This window comes from Cephus cinctus, unplaced genomic scaffold (assembly GCF_000341935.2).
Source record: "Cephus cinctus unplaced genomic scaffold, Ccin1 Ccin1_scaffold0457, whole genome shotgun sequence".
NCBI classification, from domain to species: Eukaryota; Metazoa; Arthropoda; class Insecta; order Hymenoptera; family Cephidae; genus Cephus; species Cephus cinctus.
This window is the reverse complement of record NW_014333134.1, coordinates 373669-401588: the sequence shown is the minus strand read 5'-3', so window position 1 is coordinate 401588 and position 27920 is coordinate 373669. Positions and strand designations below refer to the sequence as shown.

The following is a 27920-nucleotide window of genomic DNA, read 5'->3' as shown; positions in this document are numbered from 1 at the left end:
CGATTATAAATCTGTCATTTCAAAAGTTGACAAATTTATTTATCTCTGTTAAAAAAAGGAAACTACACACTTTACCAAGTCGCGTCAAAGTTTTTGTACTAAATACTCATTTAATTGTCAATTGACATTGAAATCAGCTCGATGACTAAATCTGCTCAGCATTGGACGGAATAGATTGAATGGTAGAAAAATATTCTTATTAGAGTTTCTAACAACTCACTCTATTGTCCTTGCCCCATTTACGCATAACACGTATAATTTGCTCGACCTGCGAGTTCGTCGTGTTTCGCAGTAGCTGAATTATTTCTGTTAGCAGTTCCCTGAAAAAGCATTTGAGGCATGAACAAATATTTTTACTTTTTGACATACGTATATAAAAACTTTATAATCAAAGACTTTTCTCACTTTGGCTGCTTCTCTGCCACTATGTACTGAAAAGTACCACAACAGGCACCACGTTTTCCTTCCCAGTGCTCTGGACTAGGATCCATCCTTTCGAGCATGTCAAAAGCTTTGGCAGCATACCAAAATTCACCAACCTTATAACAAGTATTGGCAATTAGTTGTAGCAGACTAAAAGATTCTGTAGAAGTATCCATCTTGAGATACAATTCCCAAGCTAGCTGAGGCTTCTTGTTTATGATATCTGTAATTAGTACTTGGCTTATTTAACAGTTATCGATAGTCAAAGTATCTATTGAAAATTAGTATTGTTTAACGTACAGCAATATGCCAATAGACTGATGTAGATGTAATCATTTCTGTGACGTTCGTTTCTCATAATTAGAAATGCTTCTTCAGCTTCTTTAAAGTAACCAGCTGCTGTTTGTGCCTGGGCGTAATTGAAGTTGAAGCTGTCGTCGTTTGAGAAGTAAGTTTTTATCGAGTTCAAGTAAACGAGGACTTCTTCAAATTGACGGTACAAAAAGAAACAAGACGCCATACACTGTCTCCCCGGTATGGTGTCGCATTCTGATGCAGAAGAGCCGACCAATTGAAAGTATTGTTGGGCCGTCTTTACGTGCTCACGCTAAAAATACATTGAACAATTTTATATTATTATTAAGAATATTTGCTTTCTTTTAGTCTAGAATACTTACAGAGCCTGTTTCCTGACCCATCACAGCATTCACAACACCCTTTAAAATATATTCTTGAGGAACAGCTGGCTCCAGATCTTTGATTAAATCATAAGCTTCGTGGATTTCATTCTGTTTCAAATAATAAATAACTAAATTTAGCCTTGCTTCCGGTATAACGTCCACCAAATTTGGTAAAACCTGCAGAGCGCCTTCGCCACCTCGGAATACCTGTTTGTTGAAAATCAAAGTATTAAATAAATTTTTTAACTTGAAGATAAATATTTTTGCAAGCTCATACTCACTACAATATTGTGTCTGATCAAATCGTGACCGAAATTGAAGGAGCTCGATATTTGCTCAACAAGCTGCTTCATTTCTGCCTGTGCCGCATTTCCGTTATACAAACGGAAGTGGTTACAAGCCTTCAAATTGATAGCGATAGCACTGTCAGGATATTTCTGCAGGTAAACTTGCAGAACTTCTTGCGCCACGTCGTAATAATCCAGTTTATAATAGCAAAGAGCAACGTATACGTTTAATGCCAGATAATCCCTGAGGAGATGATAAAATCAATTAATCCCTTATCAAGCAAATTTCTCAGCTAAGTTTACAGAAAAAAGATTGGGATAAATGGAATCAGGGTGGGTAGATACCTGGACTTTTTTAATTCAGTAATAAAGTATACTTCGGAATTGATTTCGGTAGTGGAAGACTTGTCATACCTTGATTGACTGGTTCTACTGTATATGCATAATATGTGTATAATTTTTAATGAAATAACTTATATAAACGTGCAAAAAAAGTTAACTGAAGTAAAATAAATACACTACGTTACTCTCCCAGAGATTTTCTCTCTTGCTCACCTATTCTCAAGCAAAACCCTTTTGTATATATCAATGGCTTCCTGATAATGAGCTCTAAGGTAATGAATGGAAGCCAGACTCAGTTGATCCTCTATTACATCCTCAAGCATCTGATGAAACTCCATAAGCTTCGTCTCATCGCTCATTTTATGAGAGAGATGAAACAACAGTCTCGTTTTCAAACGACTATCAGCTGCCTGTGCCAGGAGACTATGAGCTTCTGGATACATTCCCAAGAAAAAGTAACAGCAAGCTAAATTAACGGGAATATCTTCCGATCCATTTCCTTTCTTCTTTAGGTCCTCGTAGACCGTCGCTGCCCTTTTGTAGTCACCCAGGTGAAAGGCGCAATAGCCAATCCAATAATCAATTTCTATACTTGTACCAGTAGTACCATTGAATTCCAAGAGCGTCAAGGCGCCCGTGTAATCCCTTTTCTCAAGAAATTCTTCTAGGTTGGGTATATCCTTCCTTGAGATAGATTTCTTTGCTGCGTCCGAAGAAGCGGGTTTCGCTCTGGATAGAATCTGAGAAATAATATGAAGGAATGCAAGTCGATTAATGACATTTTGAAACGCTGATGCTTCGTTATATAAATATGAGTCGAGAAGAAGAGAATCTACAACGAAGCTGATTGGTCCAAAAGCATGACAGCGGGAGAACAAACTAGGTTCTGATTTTGTCGAAGTAATAAGTTAATTTTACCATTTTTTCATCGCTGGCGACTAACCACACACTTTATCGATCCGTAACGCGTCCTGGGAAACGTAAAGAGGGTCTGATAAACAGCGCTGGCATCGCGCATAGGAATAAATAGTTGTCCAGTTAAAGAATTCGATCGAAACTGAATTTCAAAGTCAGATTGTCTCGCGCGGCCATGATGGAGCCACTATCGTCCAATTGATTCAAACTGTTAGAGATGGCTGCAAAACCGCCAGTATCTTCTGGCTGTCAGTACTCTGAGGAACAGTTGAAACAAGATCGCGGTTGAAACTTCCTCGAAATCGCGCGCTGCCGCGCGTTACTGCCGCCATATTAGATTTTAGTACTGCGCGTTAGACATGAAGGCAGTGCAAAGCGTGTGCAAAACCGTGGAATACGTGTCCTTAACATAGGAGTGTCCAATCCCTGATATAAAACCAGATGGTCGTAGTCAATCGTAGTATTTCGCGATGCTGGACGGTGTGAAGCACGTTATACTTGTGCTCTCGGGCAAAGGCGGCGTGGGAAAATCAACTGTCAGCACTCAATTAGCTTTGACGTTAAAGGAGTCTGGCTTTAAAGTACGTCCTCCGTCTAGAGCGCGTGAAGTTACGTCTGCTAAACGTCAAAATCTTCCAGGTCGGACTGCTTGACGTCGATCTTTGCGGGCCAAGCGTTCCCTACTTGTTGAATTTGGAAGACAAAGATGTCCACCAGTCTTCTGAAGGGTACGTTGTCTATTTTACGTAAATCATTTACTATTATTTTAATTTCGCCTTTGTCACGATTGTGTGGCCTTTGTATTAGGAACTGTGATCGCCAAAAATGTTTTTATTGCAGCTGGGTACCGGTCTTTGCCGATTCCGAACAGAGATTGTCTGTTATGTCCATTGGTTTTCTTTTAAAAAACCGAAATGACGGTGTAGTATGGCGGGGTCCGAAGAAGACTGGCATGATCAAACAATTCCTGAATGATGTTGTTTGGCAGGACATTGATTATCTTATTATTGATACACCACCTGGTACCTCTGACGAACATATTACTGTTATGGAGAATCTACGGTATATATCAATTATAAGATTATGATATTTGTATATTAACAGAATATGAAAATATTTTGGACTGGTCGAACATGACTTTCTTCTGTATTAGATGTTCCTTTTTTAACAATAGATGTAGTAGTTAATTGTGTTATTAACTTCTGATTTAATGTATTTAATAGTTGGTCTGGTCATTATAAATAGGCTTGTATAATTGCCAGTATAAATGGTTGTCTTGTGTATATGTTATATACAGTGATGTGATAATGTTTGTTTAATCAATTTAGTTATCAGTGTATAGTTAGTTTGCACAATGAGTAGGGCAGTCACACGTCTATTGATAGTAGTCACATGTGGTGACTACCAATCATATGACTGTTGTTAAAAATAATTATAATTTTGATAAGTACTGGTCATGAGACTGATAAGCTGTTTCGTCATCAAGTTCTTCAGTGTTTGTCATGTACCCAGAACTATTAACATGCATATTCTAAGTATACATGACAACACCTAATCCTTATTTAACTATCTGATAATTAAACTTACATCACTTGTTCTAGCTAAATTTCATTTAAGAAATAGTCATTAATTATTATTGTTATACTGTCACGAGTAACCTGCTTCTTTGATTATATTTCAGTAACGTCAAGTGTGATGGTGCAATAATTGTAACAACACCTCAGGCAGTGGCTGTTGATGATGTTCTTCGAGAAGTAACGTTTTGCCGAAAAACAGGAATTCCAATAATCGGCATTGTCGAGAACATGAGTGGATTTGTCTGTCCATCATGCACTGTAAGTACTAATTGCAATTTGTAATTTGTAAAAGAAACTCTGGGTCTTGAATTTTGTATATTAAATTTTGGAGTAAACAATTCGAAAATATTCATACGCACTTATGTTCTAACGTATTAGGGTTTGGTAACGTTCTTGGCTCTCAAAATTGATTGCAAAATGATGTCAAGGACACTTAATATTAAATTTCTCAAGTGATAATACATTAATGCTAAGCCTACATCCAGTTGTATTGATCCTATGGCATACTATAGAGTTATTGACAATGTCACCATTGTCCCTTTTATAATTTCTAACAATAGTTTCAATACATCATAATTATAAATTCATATAACATTTGTTGGAAAATACTAAAGTCATAATATCATAGAATGGTTGTAACTCAAATAATTATTAATAATAACAAAAGAAGAATTATCATCATATTACATAATCCTCAGGATTTTTAAATTGGGAAAATTGGGGAAAACTTCAATTATTGTATTAATTATACTTCGATGCGTGCAAAAATTCTCTTAAGAGTCAGATATATTGGCTTTCAGGAATGCACAAACATATTCTCATCGGGTGGTGGAATAGCTCTGTCGGAGATGGTAAAGGTTCCATTTCTGGCAAAGATACCAATCGATCCAGCTGTAGGAAAATTAGGTGACAAAGGTCAGAGCGTTGTCGCGCTAATTCCAGACAGTCAAGTGGCCCAAGTTTTTCGAAAACTGGTAGAGGAAGTGACTAAGAGCAAGGAAGCATAAGCCCTTTCAAGTCAACGATATGTTTTCGAAAATGATATGGTGAAAGTTTTGGTGATTCGTTTGGGAAACGAGTACGTGAGTGAAAAAAAAACGGTTAATTTTTAATTACAACGGTTGCACAGTAGACGTGTGAAGTTGATTTGTATTTTTACTCAAGAGATATCACGATGTATAGTTTTTCGTAACGCTAGGTTTAACGACGAAGACAAGTTATGTTTTTATATTGCGATGTATAGATATAAACATAAAGTTAATAAATATTTCCCAAAAGTCTGGGCATAAATGATACAGTGAATATCGTACACACGAAAACTCGTATGTTGAATGTGTGACGATACTTTTTATTCTATACACTTAAGACATTCAAATATTCCTTATAGTTTTAACTATGAATTGTCTGTCGCAAGTTTATTATTAATTTTATAAAAAACTGATATTTCACTTCTTTCAATTATCAACGGTACACCAGTGAACAGTGACGATCGACAAGGACTTAAAAACGGCTTAAACAATTATTATTCTAAATTTCTATAATCATAACGATTTAGTGCTCCTGTACTTAATGACAATATGTGTTAATTAACTGTATCGTTGAACGCATCAATTTAAAATTTGTTTTGAAATCTCAAAAAGTGGCCTTCCATGACTAAAAAAAACTTGGACATTTGATTTTAATACAGCAAGCACAAAATACCAAGTGTCAGTGACGTGTACAATAATATTGCACATAACTTTTTTATATAACAATACCATATTAATTTCTATCAGAAAGGTTTCTATCGTACAAATATGCATATGGCCTTACAAATTGGTTTTACTATACATATAAATATATCTAAAATGTTAATGTACCTACTGTTCTATAAAATATAACTAACTTTTCTTTGAACGACAACAAGGGTATGGTCTTGGTCTGTAGGTTGGTGAAAATGGTAAGTATGACGTCCATTTCCATCTGAAATGAAAAAAAAAAATAATATGATTAACTACAATCATATTCTGTGCTCTCTGTGTAATATTAAAAAAGATTTATATAGTCAGACAAATAGCAAGTGGCAAGCACAAAAATGTTTTTCACGTGATTAATAATAATAACGAAATTGAATTATGAATCTCTAAGTTTGAATGATTTATTACTAGGAGTCATTTCCTAAATCTCGATCACGTGTTTCATTCGTTTATCTTAAATTACCTTCTGAGCAAATTCATTCCAATTGGAAAATCGAAAGTGTTCCTTATGTATTCCTTATCAGTATCCTCGTCAACATCTGGCGTATCTACAGTCAACGCCATTTCGTTAGCCCACGCGTCTAAGCCACGCTCCTCTGAAGTACCTGTTATAAATTATAAATAATAATAATATTAGATAAATCTTCTGTTTATACTTGTATCACGTGAAAGTGAGCAATCGAACGTAGTCATGTGCTTCTATGTGTACAGCGTCTCATAGGTGCGCGACAATATGTTCATATGGAAGCTAAGTAGACGTAAATCGTGTAATGCTAATTTCAAAATTAATGTAGCCTGTATTAACGTATCATCAATGAGGACACTTGATTTGTTATCATAAGCATGTATCTCAGTAAAATACTTAATATTTTATTCTGACAGTGCTATAAAAGCATGTATTAAAGACATACCTGGTATAATATTATCTAAAAGGCATCCAACGACTCCGCCAACTAAAATTGTCGTACTTAGCAGTACCGTAATAACGCTATCGGCTATGTCATTTCCGGTATTGATAATATCAGGGTGCTTTATCATCCATTTTGATAGAACCTGTAAATATTGACAGATTACTCTCATCGTTCCGTGTGCATTTGCAAATTAAAAATAGGACAAGCTTTAAAATATTGTAATTACAGATATTTTTGAAATATTTATTATTTGTCAAATTTATAAACCAATTGGCCAACAGCGCTTACCAATGGAAAGAACAGCGAGAATCCCAGTATGTAAAGATTTCTTGCGGAATTCAAATTGACATACTGCAACGCCGAGAGACCTGCATAAATGTTTAATTTTTATAGATTTTCTCTTTATTTAGATTAACTACTGTCTTTTCACAACAATTACTGTCATTGTGCAATTAGCAACCGTGGCATACCAAATGCTGTTATCATTCCAAACATGACGCAAAATATACCACCGACTATGGGTTCAGGAATGATGATGAAAATAGCCCCAAATTTACTGACGATTCCTTGAAGTATCATCAAGACACAGGCCCACTGTATCACCCTTCGACTGCCAACTTTTGTCACGCCTACAAAAATTCTCAAATAATTTAACACATGCATCAGTGAGTATTTGCATACAGAAACTGCATATGACAATGAAACATTATTGCAAATTGTGTATTAATGTACTGTCTTCTATCTCTTACCAATTGTACCAACGTTTTCTCCAAATGTGTTTGTACCATTTCCGCTACCCCAAAGTCCTGCCAGCACAGTGCCAAGACCCTCCATACCAATTCCTCTATTAATTGCATGAAGAGGCGGTGGGGGTGCACCTGCAAATTGGGCATACATATAAATGATACTGTAAATATTTAATTTTTTAATAAAAAACTTTCTCTTAGTTTCAACCAATCAGCCCTTATCTAGCAAGCATATAGGAGCGGCCCAACTTTTCAACTGTTACTGGTCCATTGATATGTGCAAAGGGCCAGTTAGAGCCCATTTTTAGTCCTACATTTGTCACTCTTATATGCTTGCTTGGGTTCTGATGGCATTTTATTGACGCTTACGTACCACACATCCGCGACGTAGTAGGATAATAACTAATGGATTCTACGGTGCACGCGATCACACCTGCCAACATGCCAAGCACTCCGGACAGACTAACGGTTGGGATACCCCACTGACCTGGGTATGGTATTCGAAACCAGGGTGAATCGCTAATTATTTTTAATTTTGTGTCAGCCCTGCCGGGGTGTCCAGGCGGTAGAACATCTGTGGCTGTGAGAATTCCGCAAATCGCCCACATTGCTACTATCGTTAGCAGGACCTGTGCAGAAGGAGGATAATTTTACTTGTGACATCTATGAAACTGTTATGGTGATATTGGAAAAAAAAAAAATTATGAACTTTCCCATGGAATTGAATTATTTTTGTGATATTCAAAGTAGAGAGTAAACTTGACTTACCGGAAACAATTTGAATAAGGAGAACCAAATGATTTGGAAGCCTTCCTGCTTTCTGTATGTGACAACTGGAAATCGTACGTTTACCAAAATTTGCGAGTAGAGCGTCAACATCAGTATGGTTCTAAAAATAGAAAAAATTTATAATTTCGCATGATCTAAGCAGTCGATTTTTTAACGAGTATATAGCGAGTCTTGTCTTATTGGTAAAAAGGTAAGGATAAATAATTGTATGAATAAGTAATAATAGATCAGTATTGATTTTATTAGGAAAAAAAGGTTGACTCACCCTACTGCAATACCCCAGTGTTTTGAAGCGGCGTCGGCGGCATTTTCAAATAGCGACAAACCCACCAATGAAACCGTCGGTACGATGGTTAAGGGTGTAATAAACTTAAGTAAATATCCGACAATGCCTGCATCAATTATATTCAGATAATTTAATATGAAAATTATATATATACACTTGACACTATATTCAAATGCCATCTACTTATCAAGCAATAGCCAGTCTTTACAGAAACATTACTGCTGCTGTGTATGTATGAATTTTAATATTTCTTCAGAATAAGCAAACAAGCATTTCCAAATTTATTAAAAGAAAGTATGTATGAATTAAATGATATGCAAACCATACTTAAAACATACCTCCGTAACCAATGATTACTTGAAACAATGCGGACACGGCAATAGCACCAGACAACTCGCGCATCCTCACCTGCCATAATTCAGTACGATCATCATACGTCATAGAATTCATGACGTCATCAGAGGGACATTTCCATTGAGGTAAATTCAAAATGGCCAGAGTAGGTACTAAAAAGGATATCGTACCCCCTTGAACCAGTGGAAGTCTAAAAAAGAACAAAGAACATGTAAAATTGCATCAGTGGTACCAAATATGGAGAAACAATTATTCTTCGTGAGAGACAATTAAGTCACGATGTTAGTCATGAGATATTCTTCTGCATAAAATTATAATGTGCATTTTAGTTGAGGAAGTCTATTATTTTGTTTATAATTATAGTCCACTTCGTTAGCAGGCCGCTGGAAGATTTATTATCTATCAGGTGGGGATATGATAACTTATTATGCAAATATTATTTTATTGACTTATTTACTTACCTGCAACCCACGGTTGTTTGTAATAACGTGACAATGCCCGTAACGAGAATCATAGTGGATATAATGTGACTTCTTGCCGGATCATCTTCTGCCATGCAGAGTGCCGGAGTCAGGATGAAAGGAATGGAGACTATAGCTCCGATCATAGTTAAATAATGCTGAAACAATGAACTGCTCTTGTAAAGAATATTGTATTAATTAAAAAATAACAAGCGTGAGAGATTACGTCTATTTTTCTTAACGAACCATTCAATTACTTTATTACAATTATTTACAAAATGATGACGTAAGTCTCCGTGGCGCAATTGGTTAGCGCGTTCGGCTGTTAACCGAAAGGTTGGTGGTTCGAGCCCACCCGGGGACGAACTAAAATTTTTAAAATCAATTTTATTATTTTGATACATTTTTTTTACTGCATTTTTGTTACGGTCTTAGTACACTCGTACAACTTTTGCTTTTTATATTTTAAACTGGGTTTCCATAAGCTTTGTTCGGGCACTTAATTCACATTTATCCGTATGAAATTCAGGTAAACAGTGTGCTAATGAGAGTTACGCAATTTTAATTGCATTAAAAATATTTGCTGCTTGCATTGCATTATTTCATTTCTTATCGGTATCATATTGTATATTTCTTATAATTTCACAGAATTGTTGTTGCGTTATTGAAGTACCGAGTCGCATTAAATAATTATATAGATTATAACGGGTTGTATGATATACAGGGTTATTTACTTTAGACGCACCACCCGAAGTTAGCTCGTCCATTTGTTTTCTACGATAAAACCACCTTCGGGTGATAAATTTAATGTGAATAAACTTATACATATATAATACAAACACCGTTCACATTATTTATCATAAGAATACACTGGAGAAATATTTCTTATTTATAGTAGCAAATTGATTAATTGCTCGAATATTGAATCATCGATAATTAAAATCTTGTATTTGATCAAAAACGAAATATTTTACATATGCATAATTACCTGGAGTGCCATAAACAAACAAAGGTACCATGGTGGTATGTCGTCTATGCCATACGTAATGTCGGTTTTCCTATTTGATTTTTCCTTGCTTTCCTGCAAATTGACAGGAGATTCGTTGCCCGTGACATTCTAAAAAAAAAGGTTGCATTTTATAAATCCTTTATTTTTTTTGTAATAACGAATTCCTGCAATCATGTCTAATGGTTCATGTACTTTTAATTTTTATTAATAGGACGTCAATGCAAAAATTATTTTTAATTCAATTTACTAATTAGCATTATATATGTATATAACAGCGATATTAATTCTTATGCATCCAGTACAATTAGTGTTCAGAATAGCGAAGTACACGAGCCCACGTGGTTCCTGTACAAAAGGACAGTTATGACCCACCTGTGCGAATTATTCTTCGTGTGTTCGTAAACGGGTTAGCCTGGAGCTGTCGCTTCTTTTCGACAGACGTAAATGTGTATAAATTTACGTACAACGTACGTATATCGTATTACGTATAACATACAGTGCTTATCGTTTTATTCGTATCTTATCTTAACGTGCAGTGTAAATAAAGTAACAAATGCAAGAGTATTATATATATATATGTATATCGCGAGCACTGCATAACAACTTAGTCCCATAATCCTGACAGAAGTCCAAAGGAATATTTAAGATCCAATAAAAAAAGCTAAAGAAAAAAGAGCAAAATCTATAATCTGCCACGTGCGTCTTGCAGATTTTATGATCAGATTGGAATGATAATGGTCACGTAATCGAGTGGCTCGAAGGGGAAAAAACTGCAGAAACCGACTTCTTTTTGTAATTTTGCACGGTTGCATTATCACAGGCAGACCTTGAGAAATTCTTCATATATGTACAGTTAAGTCGCTGCACTTTATAGTTATTAGCTGATTTCCTGGTTCATATGTCGATTACGGACGATTGAGACTGTATATGTCGATGCGTCACATTTTCAACGATAAACTGAGAAATTAGCATTTACTATGTCGACTGATAATTTATCAGCCGTTGACAAAGATGCAGTGCAGGTAATCCTTAATGTGAAATCTGCAGCATTGATCATGCGGCTTTAATTCAATTTTCATGTTTCAAAACGGCAGGCGGGTGTTTAATGAGATTGAAAAAAAAATTGCGAAAAAAATTTATGTGACACTGAAAATATATTCGAAGCAATTGATTTTGTTTTGGAAAATCCAAATGATATATGTCCTTGTGCAATTATAGATACATGTTAGCGATCATATGTGAAAATATAACATATATGCATTTTATTAGCGCCATTTATATTTTACTCGTCACTAAGTTTTTCCTTTTTGGATACTTGTCTCAGAATATACTGTACTTATATAATTATAAGTATTTAATATTTTTGACATACCTCATGTACGTGACTCGTGCATGTGTACACGAGTAGGAAATTTTAACGTTGCTGTGTAAATTTTATTTTGTATTTTCTAAGGTACATTTTCACGTGTGTTGACTATCGTTTAGTTCTATTAGTATGTATAGAGTGAATACGGTTATAAGAGAAGGAAAATTCCTTGGGTATAAATTTTATTGAACGTATTTTTATTTTTTATTTTATTCAAGTGAAAACCTGGTGATCTAAAAAAAATTTTATTATACCAATCAAATGGGAGTTCAAGTGCTGAATTTGGGCTGAATCGTTTAATAAGGAAGATCGAAATTAATATTTGAAGCAGTGTGTTGTTTGTTTGAATCAGGAGAATGTAATTATTCGTACAATTATTTATATAGGGTCTATAATTAATAGTGAAAATGACAAAATTTATGTCACTTGAGAAAAACAGGATTTCGGAGAAATAAGGTGACAACTTAGCGTCGACTGAGTAGCAGGCATGTGATGATTTTTGAAAACGATATTTTTCCATGAAAAATAAAATTTCGTGCGGAAACGTATGACAGGATAGGAAGAAAATGTGAAAATTATTGTAATGCGTAAAAAATTGATTAGAAATTACAAAAATAATTATACATAAGAGTTTCGAATTTTAAATTAAGAATTAATATATTCCTTAAGAAATACTCACCACATCCGTCAGCTGTATATCGTTCTCCATGATTTTTCGAAACGTAAGAAAACACGAGACTGTCGAAAATCAAGAACAAGTCACTGAAACAGATCTGGTACTCCAGGTAGAGTATTTTTGCATTTCATAAATCACGATCACGAAAGTTTACGATTTTATGGGTGAGAAGCATTATTATTACACTGAACAGAAAGAATCAAATGAGCGTCGTAACGGTTTGTCTGAGTGCTCCTTGTTAATCGACCGTCGGTGGTCAACTAGGCAACTAGGATAATTGAAAAGATCCCGCAGTAATATATAACGTTAAGTAGATACAGTAGTTGAAGCCAATTCCCTCTTGTTTGGTTCTTGCTTCGTTTCAGTTCCTCGAGCTCTGCTGTGCCCGTGACAAGAGTAAATATTTGATTCCAGCCATTTTGAAACTTTTAGAAGAACTTGTGACCGCGGTACAAAGTGCATCAGGACTACATTCATTAATTCAAAACACAGGTACAAAAGTTGATTCGGGCAAAGAGTCTCGATGGGCCGTGTCCTGTACAGTCACACACATGACTTAATCTGATTCTTCGAAAAAGTTCAAATAGGAAAATTCAGTGGTTCTAGAATCCAAGGTAGGTGTAACTGTCAGATTTCATAACCCCAAATGTGACTATTAGGGATGTCAAAATTTAATTTTATTCCTTATTATCATGTCGTTTCGTTCGTGACTGAATTACCTTTTGTTCATTCTAGTTCTGAGGACTGTTGGACAGTCCCTTGGCAACAAAAGCAACTTCTATGTTGTTTCGAACGTTAGATATACATATACAATACTAATACTTACAGTACAGTAATTGGCATTGAGATGTGGATAAGTATTTTGATTTGGACGACACGTGCATGTTACACTGTTTAAAATTGGCTGTACATATTTATATACAGTGGACAAATATATTATGAGTGCCTTATCCATACTGCGCCATTGGCAATAAGACAAATTAATTTTCATTGTAATTTGTAAAAGGTGACAGTTGTTTTTACTTTAAACGATTTTTCCTTTGATTCAAGGCTCTTTGAAAGTACAATATTTCTTAACAGCACAGACCGTAATCGTAACTGAAACCGAAATGGTAAATGATAATAACCGGTAAAATAAGGAACCGAAACCGTAACCATTAACCGACATTTTTATAAATGTTATACTTAATATCGTACCGGAAACCTGATATTGCTACAGTGGAAAACCGAAATCGAAACGTTTTTTATTCATAATAGCAGATACGAGTAGGGAGATTGACAGTGGGCTGATTTTCTTGAAACCAATTTCTTGTTGGAGTCGTCGCGCCACCTGAGCGAAGTTCACCTAAGTTCCTCCAGGATCTTCGGAATCCCAAAATGCAAAGACTGGCAGTGGTCGCAGGAGCCGAAAATAGGAGCCTTCGAACCATATCCACGTTTTTGATTGGTCGAGTGTATATATATATATATACTACTGATTCCGCCGGAGGGTGCTGCTAAGAGGATTTTCTACCACAGATGAGTAAGAAGATTTCCAATGAGCCGATTTTCCTCGTCCAAGTTTTACGTCCGTCCTCCGGTGAACGCAGGGACCTCTTACCAGTCGCAAAATCTCTCTTCAAAACCGAAACCGAAATCTATTAAATTCAAACACCGAAAATAAACCGAAATTCAAGCAGTTACCAAATTGAACACTGTAACCGGACCGATATTTCTTTTGGTTGCAGTCCCTGCTTAATAGAGACCGCGACGTACGTTAATGTCGGTAATTTACCAACCGAGCAGTAGAAAACTATAATTTCCAATTTCTCAATGTTACCATCAGTTGTATAATTTCTATTCAGACTTCGTTCAAGATGTTTCCGCTGATGGAGCCACCTGCAAGACGTTGGGTAACAATGAGTCTAGTTCAACGACCAATTTAAAATGCCCTGATTAAATTGCCGTTCATAAAAATGATACTTATCTGCTTTTATCAAGTCGCTGATATGATTGTTCCTTCATGAACGGAAAGACATTAAATTTAAAGAAGACGTAGATATTCAACTGAATAACAACATACATCTTTATCCACCTTATCATTGATAACGGGTTGACAGAGTGAAAAGAGAATATTTATAAAATACATATATTTATTGCGTTATGTTTAAAATACATATATTTACATATTTTACAGTTCGCGATAACGATCAACTCACTTTCCGCATTTACATTGAATATAATTCCAGACTCACAGCAACAACGTATGTATATGTATATCATAATAATTCCTCGTATTTACACGCGCGATATATAAATATTAGCTTATTTACAACAACAAAAAAGACGGAGAAATTATTCCTCGTCAGTTTAGTCTGTATTTTTTTTTCATTTAATAATTTATCCGTTTAATATGTATACCTATGCGTATGTGTCCTGTCTCGATTAGTAGCTATATCTTTATTTAAACACCTAAGAGTTTCTTGAAAGTCCATTTTTTTTTTCCTTGGAGACAAGTAGAGTACTTTTTGGTATATGCGGTATACAGCAACGTACAGCTTTTTTTTTCTTTTCTTTTCATTATGGCTTATAAGTTTACAATACTGCTGTCGTCCCGCGCGAATATATCAAATTTACACATTTGATAATTGAACGTAGAGTATATTAACCAAGTATAATTAAAGTTACGTAAATTGGCGTCGAAAAATTATCAAGATTCGACATTGGCATTGTTATTCAATTAATTTCTCGTTGGGTTGGTCGTAGTACGGTATACTTAGAAAATGTGTAAAATTATGAAAATTACGAAAAACGGCAATGACGATAGGGATCGTTCATGATATTGAAAATCGCGCAGGAGCAAAATAACGTCGTTCCATTCCTCGAGAACATTTTAAGTATTTACGAATAACTAGATTATACATTTTTTTTTGAGTGGATGGAAGAGACAGAAGTTACTTTCATTTGAATTTTTTTTTTGCGCGAATTTACGAAACACGTGGAAGCGTCTTGTGCGTTGAAAAATATTTAATTACAAAAATTAATTTTTAGAACGTGGTTGGGATAAATTAAAATTTTCGGGTTTCCAGAATTTTAATGCAAAAGACGCCGTCACGTGGTGACGCACAGTCTCGTGGCAAAATTGTATGCCCTTATATATATATATATATATTTTTTTTTTCATTTTTTCAAACGCTACTCACGCCCCTACAATTTTTATTATTCTACTGCAGTCTATTTTGGGCTCCAGGATCTTCGGTATCCCAAAACGCAAAGACTGGCAGGAGTCGCAGGAGCCGAAAATTTTAGTTCAAGACGTCACTGCGACGTAAGAAAGAAACTTGACTCTGGCAGTGTTTCTTAAGAAATTGTTCGACTTAACGAAAAACTGCAAATTCCGACGACATAAACAAATGTGACATTTTTTTCTCGAATTTTCTCAAGCGAAAGGCCAATTTTCAGAAGCGCGAAATTCGCTGCGCTCGACACGTGTACAACAATAATATCCGGTCGATTAATTAGACATTCGGGGCAATTTATAAAATTATTTAACAAATCGTCTTTTTTTTTTAATAATGCTTCCGATTACGTATTTTTTCTATGGCGACTGTTTTGCAAAAAATTTTTTTAACTTTCCACTATCCTTATCGATATATACGACTTACGTATAATTCAGATATTTAATTAATGATCCACTGACGTCATCAATAATAATGAAACAAACAATGCAAAAAGTATTACCTATATATAAAAAATCTCTCCTACACTATTAATCATAAGAAACATATAAGTATTTTAAAAAAATGTATCTATATTTTCAGATACTAGGATTTCGAAAAAAAAATTATCGTTATCAATCAAAATTTCATTATTCATCCGTAGGATGAATTTTAATTACAATCTCATTACGACCAAACTAATAAATGACCACCCGTTATATAACCACTTTGCGTATACATACAGTGTCCCATACGTATAAGAAAAGCCTGTATTCTATTGTTTCCGTAAATCCCATCAGATTACAAAATTTTCATAATATTTAAAAAAAAGTCAGAATCAGCTTTGCGTTTCATTGAAATTCAAGAGCGTTCACGAAACTGGTAATTTGCTACATTCGAGTAATCAGTCGTTGTAACGGTAATACATAAATAATAAAACTATCAAAGAAAGTATACAGTGAACGGTGGAAAAAAAAATCGACGAAACGATAGAAACTTCGAGAAACATATTTTACGTTATGTTCGTTTAAAAGCGTCGTTAATGCATTGAGATCAAATTATCGATGCCTCCCTTCGTTTTCAATTATGTAATTTCACTTTCGCTTTTCAAACATTTTTCACGCTGTCTTTCCCGCACGCCATTACAAGCCCTTGGAAATAATTGGCCCGGCAATTAATCTTTGAGATTCGCAATTATCTTGTTCTTGGACTTTGATAAGGAACACATAATTCTACTAGGGCTTGTTTCTAATCGTTTTAGCAAATCTGAAGCACGATTGTGTCCAAAGACATTCCTAAAGTCAGTAACTGGATAACCGGCTAGCTATACGTGCTACTGATATTGTATCGTTCCTACAGGACGTTCCAAAGATAGCCATACGAAAGATTTATCGCCGTTTCCTCGTTTAACCACATTTTAAATATACACACCACACTCGGAGCTAAACGTCATTTTCATTGTCACTTGTGAATTACGTATAAATGTACATAAGGTCGGCGGCAATTTTGAAACTGAATTATAAAAACAAATATTTAATCGATTATCCGATTGTCAGGTGAATTTTTGAATTGGTGTATCAAAAACGCATAACAATAATATATCATTTTTAGTCGCCGCAAAGTTAATCGTAAAAATGTCTAATTTTTTACATATTTGATTATCTGACATCGGATGATAAATAATTGTTTTTGTTTTTTAACAACAAAAATTGTACAGTATATATGTCGATTCTATATTCAATTTTTTTTACGGTTACGGAATACGTGATACAAAAATTACCATTAAAAGTGACAGGAAGTCGATAACGTGATTTTTGAAAATAATAACAAGGACATCGTTATCTTATTTCTACGGAAGTGACGTATGATTTTCCTGTCACACTTTGTTTGTTTACCAAAAATTTCAAAAATTACCTCAAATCGACAGTATCTATCTAGTAAATTAACGAAATAATGATTAATCGAATGAAGATAAATACGTTCGATCAAACCCAATAAAATTTGTTATCAAAATATCAAATATGTTAGACGAATTTTGATTACGTCTCTATAGTTCTTCTTAAATTTCAATCTTTCTTTTGTTTCAATTTTTTTCTAAACTCGTCCATTCCACTCACTGTCAATGTTTTTTATAAAAAAAAAAACTGCAGCCAACTGGCAAGGTAACGACAATATTTAAAATTGTCCATGAAATATGTTACTCGCGACAATTATACAATTAACAGTACTTGTCTAACAATAAGACGTGAACGAAGCAATGGCTTGGTTAACACGTACAATAATGTATCACAATGCTTCTGCGTCCTCGAGAGATATCAGCGAGAATATAAAGGAGAATAAAAAGAAAATCGTTCGCGCGCCACCTATCTCCGAGCAAGTTCATTCACAATGAAGAAGAAGCCGCGCGACTAAGTAACTCGAGTTTACGAATAACGAGTTAGAAACGCATCGGGCGATCATGGTCTAAGAATAAATTGCCCGAGTTCCAGGGTTCCGTATTGAGTTCAGCATCTCATTCCAGAGGCAGGATCCGGTGAGAGGAAGAAACAGGAAGAGAGTCCAAGGACGAAGATTGGGCCGACGCGTGTCCTCGAGCGGGAGATTCAAATCGCATCATCGAGAGTGTCTCAGTGCATCCTCTCATAGAGGGCGACATCGTCTGCTTCCTGATCGGAGTAGCTGACGTCGTGTTCAGCGGGATCTATTCTCTGATAGACGTCAGACATTCGTGGTGCCGTGGGTCTTATGCTGGTCATCGGGATTCCCTCCATAGTGCTGTACTGAAGTACGGGTGCCGAAACGGTAAGGGTCGCACTCCCAGGATTTTTTCCAGGATCATGTCCAGCCCTGTGCATAAGGACAGTACCGTACTGCCAGCTCGTGTCTAGACTGTGTTCCTCTGGATGATTGATCTTGACCTTGTCTCTGGTTCTGCACCAGCAGATGAGAACCAGGGCCAGGACAAGGAGCAGGACGACTATGAGGGATGACAGAATGATGACAAGGATACCAGGCGGTACCAAGGGTTCTTCCGGAGACGATACACGCTTGTCCACCCCAATGGCCTCGTAGTACTCGTCGAGGCTGCTGAAGAGAGTCTTGTCCGGTATGTGATTCGTACAGTCCAGGAACCTCATGTCCAGCCAGGTGGTGTTGAAGGGTTTGGCACACTTGACGGCCTCCGGAGTGAGGGTCGCGTTCTCAAAGATCTTGTAGAAGACGATCTTGAGGTCGCAATCGCAGACCCACTCGTTGTTCAGCTTCATGAGACTGTACATGAAGAAGACCCTGTAGTCGATGACCTTGAAATTATTATTGGCTACGTCGAGGACCTCTAACTGCTGGAGTGTCACGAATACCTCTCTGTCCAGGACCTCGAGACGATTATGGGATATATTCAGGTAGCGCAACTTCACCAGGAGCTTGAACGTATCCAAAGGTAGATTAGTGAGGTTGGCGAATGAGAGGTCGAGGTACTCAAGCTTGTACGCCTCGAGGAACGGCTCATCCGGTAGGACCAGAGGATTGTAGCTCAGTATCAGCTTGAGCAAGAGATAGCAGTAAGAGAAGGTCTTGGGGTCGATGGTCCTCAGGAGGTTCCTCTCAAGATTTACCGAGACGACCTTGTGCAACCTGTGAAAGGCGTCGTACTCGATTTCGCTGATGTTGTTCCTGGCCATGTAGAGGACCTCCCAGTCAGTCTTGGCGTGAAAGGGTTCCCTGCTCAGGATGCTCAGGTTCGAGTGCGTGATCTCCAGCGTGTGACTCTCCTCCTCGGTACCCACCAGGTAGACCTCCAGCTCCTCGATGTCGACGTCGTAACATCTGGTGACGGCCTCGTGGACGTGACAAGGACTCCTCGCGGAGTTCTTCGGCAGCTGACCCGTTACGACCTCAAGGAAACTCGCCCCGAGGATCAGGGCGAGCGTAACGAGAGGGTACTGACGGCCCGGCATCCTCCGTAGCTCGAAAGTCCCCTGTCTCCCGGACGCCTGACCCGACCTTAGCTATCGTCCTTCGATCCCGTCGCGCCAGATGGAGTCATCATAGCGTTACGTAACGCGCCCCTTCGCTGTCGCTCATCTCAGCTCTGTAACAAGAAAGAACCAATCGATACGTTACTAGGTTGTCATTGAATAATCCCCCCGGAGGTTCCAAGACGGAACTTCCGCCGTCTGGTTGGAGTGCCAACCATCCCCTCCGCGACCGGTTAGCGGGGTCAATTGGATATCGAGGATTTCGGAGACGGAGAAAAAGAAAGTAAATATTTACACGCGATTGAGCACGACGCAAGAGGCAAGCTGAAAAATGCCAATTTCTTTCTCATTTTACAAGGGCTGATTTATATTTGGACACCATCTTGTATACGGTACCTGGTACAGTACTGTCTTCCTTCCTGATACGCTTGATCATACGACGTCGATCTTAATTCTTGGTTATGTCGCCAAAATGGACGATCGTATCTCGTAGCGCTTTTGAAATAGCTGCCATTTGAAATTCCCGCTTCTTTTCTTTTTTTTTTTTCTTTCAACTTTTCCATTTCTCGCGCCAGATTAACCGGCGGATGTACATTGTTTCCTTTCTTTTCTTCGCTGGGGAGAAAATCATATTCATTTTCTGGTTATCGAGGGAAACTGCCACCAAGACCCAACCCCTACCCAAGGGGTGGGTTTAGGGTAGCCAGGACTTTCGCGAGGGTTGCAATGGGATAGCACAAGCTGCCGAGATACAGAGATCCCTCTATAGTCACCCAGCCCCTACCTACCTACTACCCCCCATGTAGCTTGTGTGTTGCTGCTCGGCCTGCTTGCGGGGATTCCCCTTTCTTGTTCGCTATCGGGGAACCACGAGCTTGTTAATATAAATGGACGCTTGCAAGACGAGCCCTGCGGACTACCAACTTTCAGTGAACGGCGAAGCCTGCTGATTGTGTAGACAGGGATGAAAAATGTCCACAATATTCTACGTGAGAAGAAGCCAAGATATATATATATATGTATATGTGTGTCAATATATATGTATGATGTAATCTATATATATATAAGGTTGCATAGTAACGATAATTTCGTCGCCGTGCGGGCGACAGTTGGAAGCCTGATTTTGCAGTTTTCACCAAGTGTACCAGATAGGACAAGGTACTTGACAAGAATTGCTTTCGATTTTGCTTAAAAAAAAAAAAAAGTTCGCCATCGATGTTTTTCCCAGTGGAAATTGCATATGCAAAACTCACAGAATTTCCAGGCTTTTCGAAAGCAAGAAAATCTAATCAAGAAAGCAATGGAAGAAAAATTTGAAAATACTCTTTGGGACTTCGAGGTGAGTAACCTTTATTCTGACGGTTGACTGTATGTTGCACATTATTTATTTTATTTGTTCTCTTGGTATACAGGCGTACCACTCGTCCTTAGACACTACATAAAGGTAGAGAAAAATATGTTGCGCAAGAAGTACTGGGGATTCTCATTTAATGAGAGCTGTTGCTTCTCGATAATATTACGTGAGAAAGAATTAAAAAATGTTATGACAAATATTTTGAGTTAACAAAATTTTTTTTTTCAAAATTAGTCTGATGGTATATTAGCCATTTTTTAACAAGATTTTTGATTTTTCAGAAAAGTCTTCATTCGTAACTCTGAAGTCTCTTTCGGGTCGGACGGATAAGAGATGATGTTCTTTTCTTGTTCCTTGAGTGAGTACTGTCTACGTCAACGGATATAACGTCGGTTGACGTGCGACGTCGACATTAACGTATAACTGCGTTACCGTGCGACGCTGACGTTAACGTATCGCGTGTCCCCATGGAGAAACTTGCCCGCGATAAACCATGCTGCCATCGAGTCTACGACAATTCATTTAATGTAGCCCGATACGTTGAAAGATTGGTCTCGCGTTTGATTAGCATTAACGCGTCACGTGACGACCGTCGATAAAGAAGAAAAACTTTATTACCGACCGAGACAAGGCAAAACTGTTCGTTGTCGTACAATTATTTCGTGATACATGACGCGAAGAAAGTCGATATTTGAAAATCGCAGGTTAACGTGCATAAATTATAGACCGTGTGTTCACGGGTTATACGGATAAAATTGATATGAAAAAAAAAATTTGACAGGAATTACAAACCATGTCGAAAGCGGTATATATACTATTGATTAAAACTTTGCGACCCAAGAAAAAGTGAAAATTCGTAAAAGCCAAAGGAAATATTTTGCAGGATGATGAAAATTTATTAGACAGAAAAGTATAGCTGTCTGACGGGTCTCAGGAATTTCTTTTCGGTGTACGAAAATGGGAGACCAGTCGGTAAAGAAGGATAGTACCTTCAAATATGTCCTAAGGATTTGATCACGTACGAAGATTACGAGCTGGGCTGCTCGATGCCTTATTGTATGCCCCGAATGGTTCTCGGACTAAAATAAGAAGAACACGTGAGAGCAAGAGAGAAAGGAATGAGAATCGATAAAAATTGCCAGAATACGGATAAAATAAAATTGCATTAACATTTTTAAGTTAGGTTGGTCCGTCAAACTTAATATAAATGAAACATGATTATACGGGGAAAAAGTTAATACGTATGCAATATTATAAATTTTTGCATATTGGCTTTGAAAACTTTTATCTCAAATTTTCGTAATATCTCACGTACTAGATTTTATCTGACTTACCTCCTCAAGATCCACGCTTGACTGTACCAACGTCATAAATTAAACGAGTACTTTGTAGATACGTGACTTATCGTTAAAGCAATGTAGGGTTACGTTACCAATGTTGAGTATGTATATATATATATATATACACACACACGTTTGCCAAAGAGATACTTCGGGAACACGAAAAATCAAGGGGCGTTCACAATAGCAAGCTAATGCTTTTTTTGTAACTACTACCTTGGAACATCGTAGCATTGGAGTTCTGACGTAATCTAACCTAACGAAACATTTCTAAACCTATCAAAAATACTGGATACCTAACAGCGAAAAGATAAAAACAAATTTGGTGAGACACTCCGCTTTATGGTCCTCAAAACAGTCAATACGTTGAAAATTCTTTGAGGACAGTCCCCAAAACAGACTTATATATGTATATATTTCCAACGTGCATTTACTCTTGTCGCGACAGTAACGAAAAATTAAAAAAATGTCATCGCCAAACGGTTACAAAAAATGTATAATTTTTTTTCTTATCGATCATCTACGAAAAAAAAAAAATCATTAATCAAATTTTGTACTTGACACACCCTTAGTGCGTACAAATCGTTCATCATCGACTCTTACGTAAATCTTGGAAAATGGTGATCGGGGGGGGTACCCCCCTCCCTTCACTGATAGTCCATCACTCTCAAAATCAAAGAACGTATACCAAGCCGTTTTATGCACGGATAATTTTAAACCTGCTGAACTTTCAAAAGTGTTTCTTGACTGTTTAGAAACAATTAAGAGTATCGATCGGCTGAATTAATAACTCCCCCCCTCCCCCCGATTTGACTATCAAAATGTGTTTAGCCATTCTGTCTGGTAATGGAAAAATTAAAAAAGGAACATCGATATCATAAACGTCACGTGGTTACCGGGTACGGAGATGAGCTTGTAGGGTGTTTGCCTATTGGATGTTCATCAGAGTCCAGGATCAGCGACCTGGTCCCAATGGAGCCTGATGGGTCTGAGAATAATTGAGGTTCTTGGCTTAGAGTCTCTTGGACGTTGTATACCTTTAATAAGTCGTTCACGATGTCTAATGTCAGGCGCCATAAAGGAAAAAGGACGCTAGTAAAGCGTCGCGACGCCTCTTACGCGAAACAGCAGGTCCGATATCGTGACATCGGAGAAACATCCGAGCGCAGTTGGAAAATTTAACTGATACTTCGCTTTTTTTTTTACTTAAGATCTTGTCGCTCTTATGGGACATGAGAAAGGTCAGTGATGCAAATTTTACAATAGAAATCATACGTTATTTTTATTATCTCAAATCCCATTATTCGAGATGGTTGTCGCCAATATAATTTTCTAAAATCTTGTATCCACGTGAACAATTTTATTTTAATTTTTTTTTTTAAATTTATCGACCTGATACCAGTGAAGGAAAAACGGGTAGTGACGTCAGGTTTGTCTTTTCTTTAATTTTCTGAACTACCGCGTAATTTTTGCTTGAGAAAAAACTACCCCAAAGGTAGCGTATCGCACGTTATAAACGACGCCATCTTTGTCATAGGTCTTGCAATATAAATTTGGAAAACACCTACAGTTACTAGGAAGACCGAACTATACAAAAGGGATGCTACCCCATAAAGGTAAATGCACGTATTATTTCAGCTTAAAATTTTTTTACCACGTTCAACAGGTAATTCAACCCTCAAAAAAATTTTCATCAAGACATCAAAAAACTTGATCAGATCATCAGTAAACATATTAGAAGGCACGAAAACAACGATTCGATAACCCCAATAAATTTAGGACTAACCTAATTAACCCTCCACGTGCGTAATCCGATTAATTGCACAGTACACTCAGTTTAATTGGACCAACCTGACCTGAATACAATAAAATCGAGAAAACACCCTTAGCGTCCCTTTAGCGATTTTTTATTTTCAACCCCCCCCCTCCCCCACGATTCCTACTTTACCCACCCTTTCCAAAGGGTGAAAAGTGAAGAGTGTGAAATTGCAAGGGTTGTTCCCTGAGCTGGAGGAAGGTATTAGACCGGATGAAGGTAGACACAAATATTTGCTATCGTCAAGGGGGTGGATCAGGGGGGGGGGGAGTTAATACGGCAAAGACCTAAGAGCTAATCGCAAGTAAAATAGACAAATAAAAAATTGAGAAAGAGACGTGATGGAAAAAAAAACCACCCCATGCCGACAGCATAACCTCCCCTATTTTTTATTACGTATATGCGTGACCCTCCATGACCTTTACGATTAGTCCCACCAGTGCCCTGTGTTGATGTTGACACGTGTGCGACCACACCCTCGTGATTGATCATACGAAGCAACAAGCTACAAGGGGTTGGTACCCCTAAAGACCTCCAAGGGTTGGTTTACGTTAGGTTTACGTCAGGTTAGGGTTCTCTTATCAACGTAATTGAATCTGATCGAACTCCCTTGGACGTATTACCCTCTTTTGAAAAAAAAATTCTCCCCATTGTTATATTACCGAAACTTTTATTCGAGCCCATCGTCCCTTAGCCACCAAGTGCCAAAAAAAATTGACCAATCACTCACCAACACCATTTTCTACCATGAGGGATAAGAATTTCGAAAATATATTTTTTTTTAGCTTTTTTTTTTTTATGACGGAACCAATTTTTTTCAGATCTCAGTCAACCCTGTTTACGTTATTTAGTGTCGTTTCTGTTATCGGATTGTATTATCAATAAAAACTGTATTATTAATACAGACTCAAAAACGTTTTTATGCGCATACATACACTTTACATACATAGGGGTAGATACCACAAGTATAACCTTCTTGTAATTTTTATTCATTCATAGTCAACCAAATACATGCAGTGCGTCATGACGTAATTTTCGCACGATACTCCAGGCTCAACTTCCTCGTACAGTCACTGTCAAGTATAATTTTTCGACACACTGATACACTAAAACAATGACAACAGTACGATAGCCACACTAAAAAAAGGAGAGCGATTACAAAAAAAAAAGTTGCAAACACGTGTTATCTTTTATCAATTTAAAAATCCCGTTAAAAACAATTAATGACCTAATTAAGTCACGTGCGATAAGTCCGAGAAAGTATGTCACGAAATTTATTACTTAAAGCTGGATTCAAAAGTGAACGACCGTAAACGTCCTATTCCATATGACACGGGTCTTATGGGTTTCTATGTAAATTTAACAAGCCGAAGTAAGCTTATAGAACAACTTTATAGTACACCCGTTATGTGGTATCAAAGCACTGAAAATTATTGAATGCATTTTTTTTTTAATTTTTACATAAAAAATCCTTATCAGCGTCACTGATAAATGTTTAAATTTGCTTCATAATATTTGTTAGGTCAGTCGGATTTTTAACCTCCGAGCGACTAAAGTCAAATGACGTCACTCAAAACTCGGCGACGCTCTCCAGCAACAAGAAAGGGAACTGTCCATTAGCAAAGCCTATCTACTGGCACAGCGCGGTAATCTTGGACCAGGCGCGTATATACCAGAATAAAGATAAGGTCCCATGCGTTCTATTCTTGTGGTCTAGTCCAGGGCAGATGGTCGCTAGGAAAGTGGTCTGGGTCTTGCTGGCTTATCGTAGAATACAAATAACGGTGTAACAATATTTATCAAGTTTAATGGGAACGACGCGATACGAAACGTGAGGCGGGGCCGGTGGGATTTTTTGAATTTTTTTTTATAATCTTGAACGTATCTTGCACTTGGTATAGTCACGTGATTATACGTTTAAAACGTTATGGTGATTCGACGACGTTAACTACTGCTGGCAAAGGGTCGATTAGCAGAAAGAGAATAGACGATGCTTTACGACGTCCATTATACAATTCGTTCAATTGCATCGTAAACTATTGTTAATTTCTAATTCGACTGTACCCTTAACGTCTGTCTTGAAATTACGATTGCTTAAGGAGAATCGCAATGTTCGAGAAGAGAAGGCTTTATTAGGAGGCGTTTTTTTTTTTAAATATTGTACCACTATCGGTTTGTGAATTATCGAAAAAAAAAAATTGTATAATTTTGGAATTTTGGTAAAATAATTGTTTTCAAAGAAATCGTATTCCAGATGAAAATTAGAAAGGTGTTATAGAATTTATATAAAGTTATTAATATGAAAAATACAAAAAACTGTGTCTTATTTATATTTTTCTGCTGTCGATTAACACAACTTGATAATTTTGCATTGTTACGTAACTCAGTCGACTGTATAACGTGGTCGATTAGCAATTAGTCCGAGAGGCGTCAATAGGGATTAACAATGGTTTGGATAAATGGGTCGTCTCAAATGAAAGCCGCCATTATCCAGACATACCAATTGTCAATGAAACCTCTTGGAATTCGCTCCTCTCAATTGGATCAACAGACTCCGTTTAATTGTAACTGCGCGACGCTCCAGGCTTATAGACACAGCTGACAATAAGCATATAGCGTACTCATAGAAAAGATGGAAACAAAAAATAATAACAGAGATCTCGAGAGAGACCGTTACGAAAGCCATACCACGAGCCACCAATTTCACTCGTACATTTCTTCGTTCTTCATTTTTGATAAATTCGACTCACCTGCCAAGTCCAGAACCTGCCCCATCATCGAGTAGGTAGGTAGGCAACGGATAAGGTAGTTTCACGTACAATTGGACTTTAGAAAATTTTACTGTACCGACCGAGTCATTTACGAGAGTGACAGGACAAACGAGTCGAATCATCTTCCAGGGAACGTGTAGACGTAAGGTAGAAAGAACAGACAGAGTGCTATAGTATTAGTAGCGGATTAGTAATAGTAGTAATACTAGTAGTGGTAATAGTAGCAGCAGTAGTGGTAGAGCAAGTAGTCTTTTCAGAAAATAGGATTTACTCTTTAAAATGTAGCCTTTGTATATCTCTTCTATGCTATCCTTATAACCTCAAACGAAAGTATGTCCCAGTAAGTAGACCTTTCGATTGGAACTCGAGGATTACGTCACGGAATGCCATGCCGGAAGCTACAGAACATAAACATCGAATCCGAATTGTGTTTCGAATCGACTCAGAAGAATGAGACTCCCCGTCGAACGTATGGCGCCGGACAAGTGCTGCCACCTAGGGGCAAACTTCGTAGCTTCTAATACTTTCATGAAAAATTTGCAACTTTTCGTACCGTACTCTATTTTTTTAAACTTTCAGAACTCCTCGCACCAGTTATCAGTGCGACATGTGGACCAGTGACGGCACTCAAGAACCACCAGCTGATAATACACGGAAAAGATACGATCCACGCGTTCCCATAATTTCGGACACGAATTTTTCAGCGATTCCCAGAATCCTCGTTAAAATTTATTTTACTTTATATTAATAAAGAAAAATGCATTCAGACATTACGGCATATCGATGGAGTCCTAGATTTCACGATTCAAAGCAAACCGCAATCCATCAATTTATTCAGCTCTAAATGAATCGATATTTCAGGATTCCTTTTACGAATGCAATTAAAATTTTTTTTCTTTTATCCACG

The 27920-nt window shown here is 37.1% G+C and overlaps 4 protein-coding genes, 1 long non-coding RNA gene and 1 other non-coding gene across 13 annotated transcripts in view; 3 read left to right on the top strand and 3 right to left on the bottom strand.

Moving 5' to 3' along the window:
* Nucleotides 1-86: 86 nt before the first annotated feature.
* LOC107267819 (intraflagellar transport protein 56) lies at nucleotides 87-2797 on the bottom strand. Of its 2 annotated transcripts, XM_025085054.1 has the most exons (8): nucleotides 2651-2797; nucleotides 1946-2472; nucleotides 1736-1822; nucleotides 1385-1634; nucleotides 1101-1310; nucleotides 724-1030; nucleotides 406-646; nucleotides 87-320 (listed from the first exon to the last, which is right to left on the bottom strand). In XM_025085054.1, the coding sequence occupies exons 1-8, from the start codon at nucleotides 2651-2653 to the stop codon at nucleotides 209-211; spliced, it is 1737 nt and encodes a 578-aa protein (XP_024940822.1). In that variant the 5' UTR covers nucleotides 2654-2797; the 3' UTR covers nucleotides 87-208. The 2 variants fall into 2 exon arrangements, with proteins under 2 accessions (XP_024940822.1, XP_015595437.1); XM_015739951.2 differs by lacking the exon at nucleotides 1736-1822 and having other exon boundaries at nucleotides 2651-2795.
* Nucleotides 2798-2891: 94 nt separating this feature from the next.
* LOC107267820 (cytosolic Fe-S cluster assembly factor NUBP2 homolog) lies at nucleotides 2892-5517 on the top strand. The gene is made up of 5 exons (XM_015739952.2): nucleotides 2892-3228; nucleotides 3287-3375; nucleotides 3488-3709; nucleotides 4329-4482; nucleotides 5025-5517. Exons 1-5 carry the CDS (start codon nucleotides 3118-3120, stop codon nucleotides 5229-5231), a joined length of 783 nt encoding a protein of 260 aa, XP_015595438.1. The 5' UTR covers nucleotides 2892-3117; the 3' UTR covers nucleotides 5232-5517.
* A 248-nt stretch (nucleotides 5518-5765) lies between these two features.
* LOC107267818 (solute carrier family 23 member 2) lies at nucleotides 5766-12830 on the bottom strand. Of its 6 annotated transcripts, none has more exons than XM_015739949.2 (13): nucleotides 12562-12829; nucleotides 10496-10624; nucleotides 9508-9678; nucleotides 9031-9236; nucleotides 8672-8798; nucleotides 8386-8506; nucleotides 7991-8246; nucleotides 7621-7749; nucleotides 7342-7500; nucleotides 7160-7239; nucleotides 6872-7013; nucleotides 6424-6565; nucleotides 5766-6186 (listed from the first exon to the last, which is right to left on the bottom strand). In XM_015739949.2, exons 3-13 carry the CDS (start codon nucleotides 9651-9653, stop codon nucleotides 6105-6107), a joined length of 1590 nt encoding a protein of 529 aa, XP_015595435.1. In that variant the 5' UTR covers nucleotides 9654-9678; nucleotides 10496-10624; nucleotides 12562-12829; the 3' UTR covers nucleotides 5766-6104. The 6 variants fall into 6 exon arrangements, with proteins under 6 accessions (XP_015595435.1, XP_015595433.1, XP_015595434.1 ...); XM_015739947.2 differs by having other exon boundaries at nucleotides 9508-9665; XM_015739948.2 differs by lacking the exon at nucleotides 12562-12829 and adding an exon at nucleotides 10889-11045 and having other exon boundaries at nucleotides 9508-9665.
* Trnan-guu lies at nucleotides 9798-9871 on the top strand. Its single transcript has one exon. It is a non-coding gene; the product is annotated as a tRNA-Asn (tRNA).
* A 228-nt stretch (nucleotides 12831-13058) lies between the features above and the next one.
* LOC112494362 lies at nucleotides 13059-13508 on the top strand. Its single transcript, XR_003059715.1, has 2 exons — nucleotides 13059-13172; nucleotides 13294-13508. It is a non-coding gene; the product is annotated as an uncharacterized LOC112494362 (long non-coding RNA).
* A 1164-nt stretch (nucleotides 13509-14672) lies between these two features.
* The window catches only part of LOC107267871 (leucine-rich repeat and transmembrane domain-containing protein 2), an 89405-nt gene continuing 76157 nt past the window's right edge, over nucleotides 14673-27920 (bottom strand). For both annotated transcript variants that reach the window (XM_015740041.2, XM_015740040.2), the window contains one exon: nucleotides 14673-19845. In XM_015740041.2, coding sequence (XP_015595527.1) covers nucleotides 18383-19711 — 1329 coding nt within the window. In that variant the 5' untranslated portion in view covers nucleotides 19712-19845 and the 3' untranslated portion in view covers nucleotides 14673-18382. The remainder of the gene's footprint in view (nucleotides 19846-27920) is intronic.

Coding starts and splice junctions, on each gene's coding strand:
- LOC107267819 (XM_025085054.1), bottom strand. Junction 1,311..1,384: donor TGATCAGACACAATATTGTA/GTGAGTATGAGC, acceptor TTCAACAAACAG/GTATTCCGAGGTGGCGAAGG. Junction 321..405: donor GTGGCAGAGAAGCAGCCAAA/GTGAGAAAAGTC, acceptor ATGCTTTTTCAG/GGAACTGCTAACAGAAATAA.
- LOC107267818 (XM_015739947.2), bottom strand. CDS start 12,591: ATGGAGAACGATATACAGCTGACGGATGTG. Junction 7,750..7,990: donor TACTACGTCGCGGATGTGTG/GTACGTAAGCGT, acceptor CCCAATTTGCAG/GTGCACCCCCACCGCCTCTT. Junction 7,014..7,159: donor TCTCGCTGTTCTTTCCATTG/GTAAGCGCTGTT, acceptor CAATATTTACAG/GTTCTATCAAAATGGATGAT.
- LOC107267820 (XM_015739952.2), top strand. CDS start 3,118: ATGCTGGACGGTGTGAAGCACGTTATACTTGTGCTCTCGGGCAAAGGC. Junction 3,376..3,487: donor GTCCACCAGTCTTCTGAAGG/GTACGTTGTCTA, acceptor TTTTTATTGCAG/CTGGGTACCGGTCTTTGCCG. Junction 4,483..5,024: donor TTGTCTGTCCATCATGCACT/GTAAGTACTAAT, acceptor ATTGGCTTTCAG/GAATGCACAAACATATTCTC.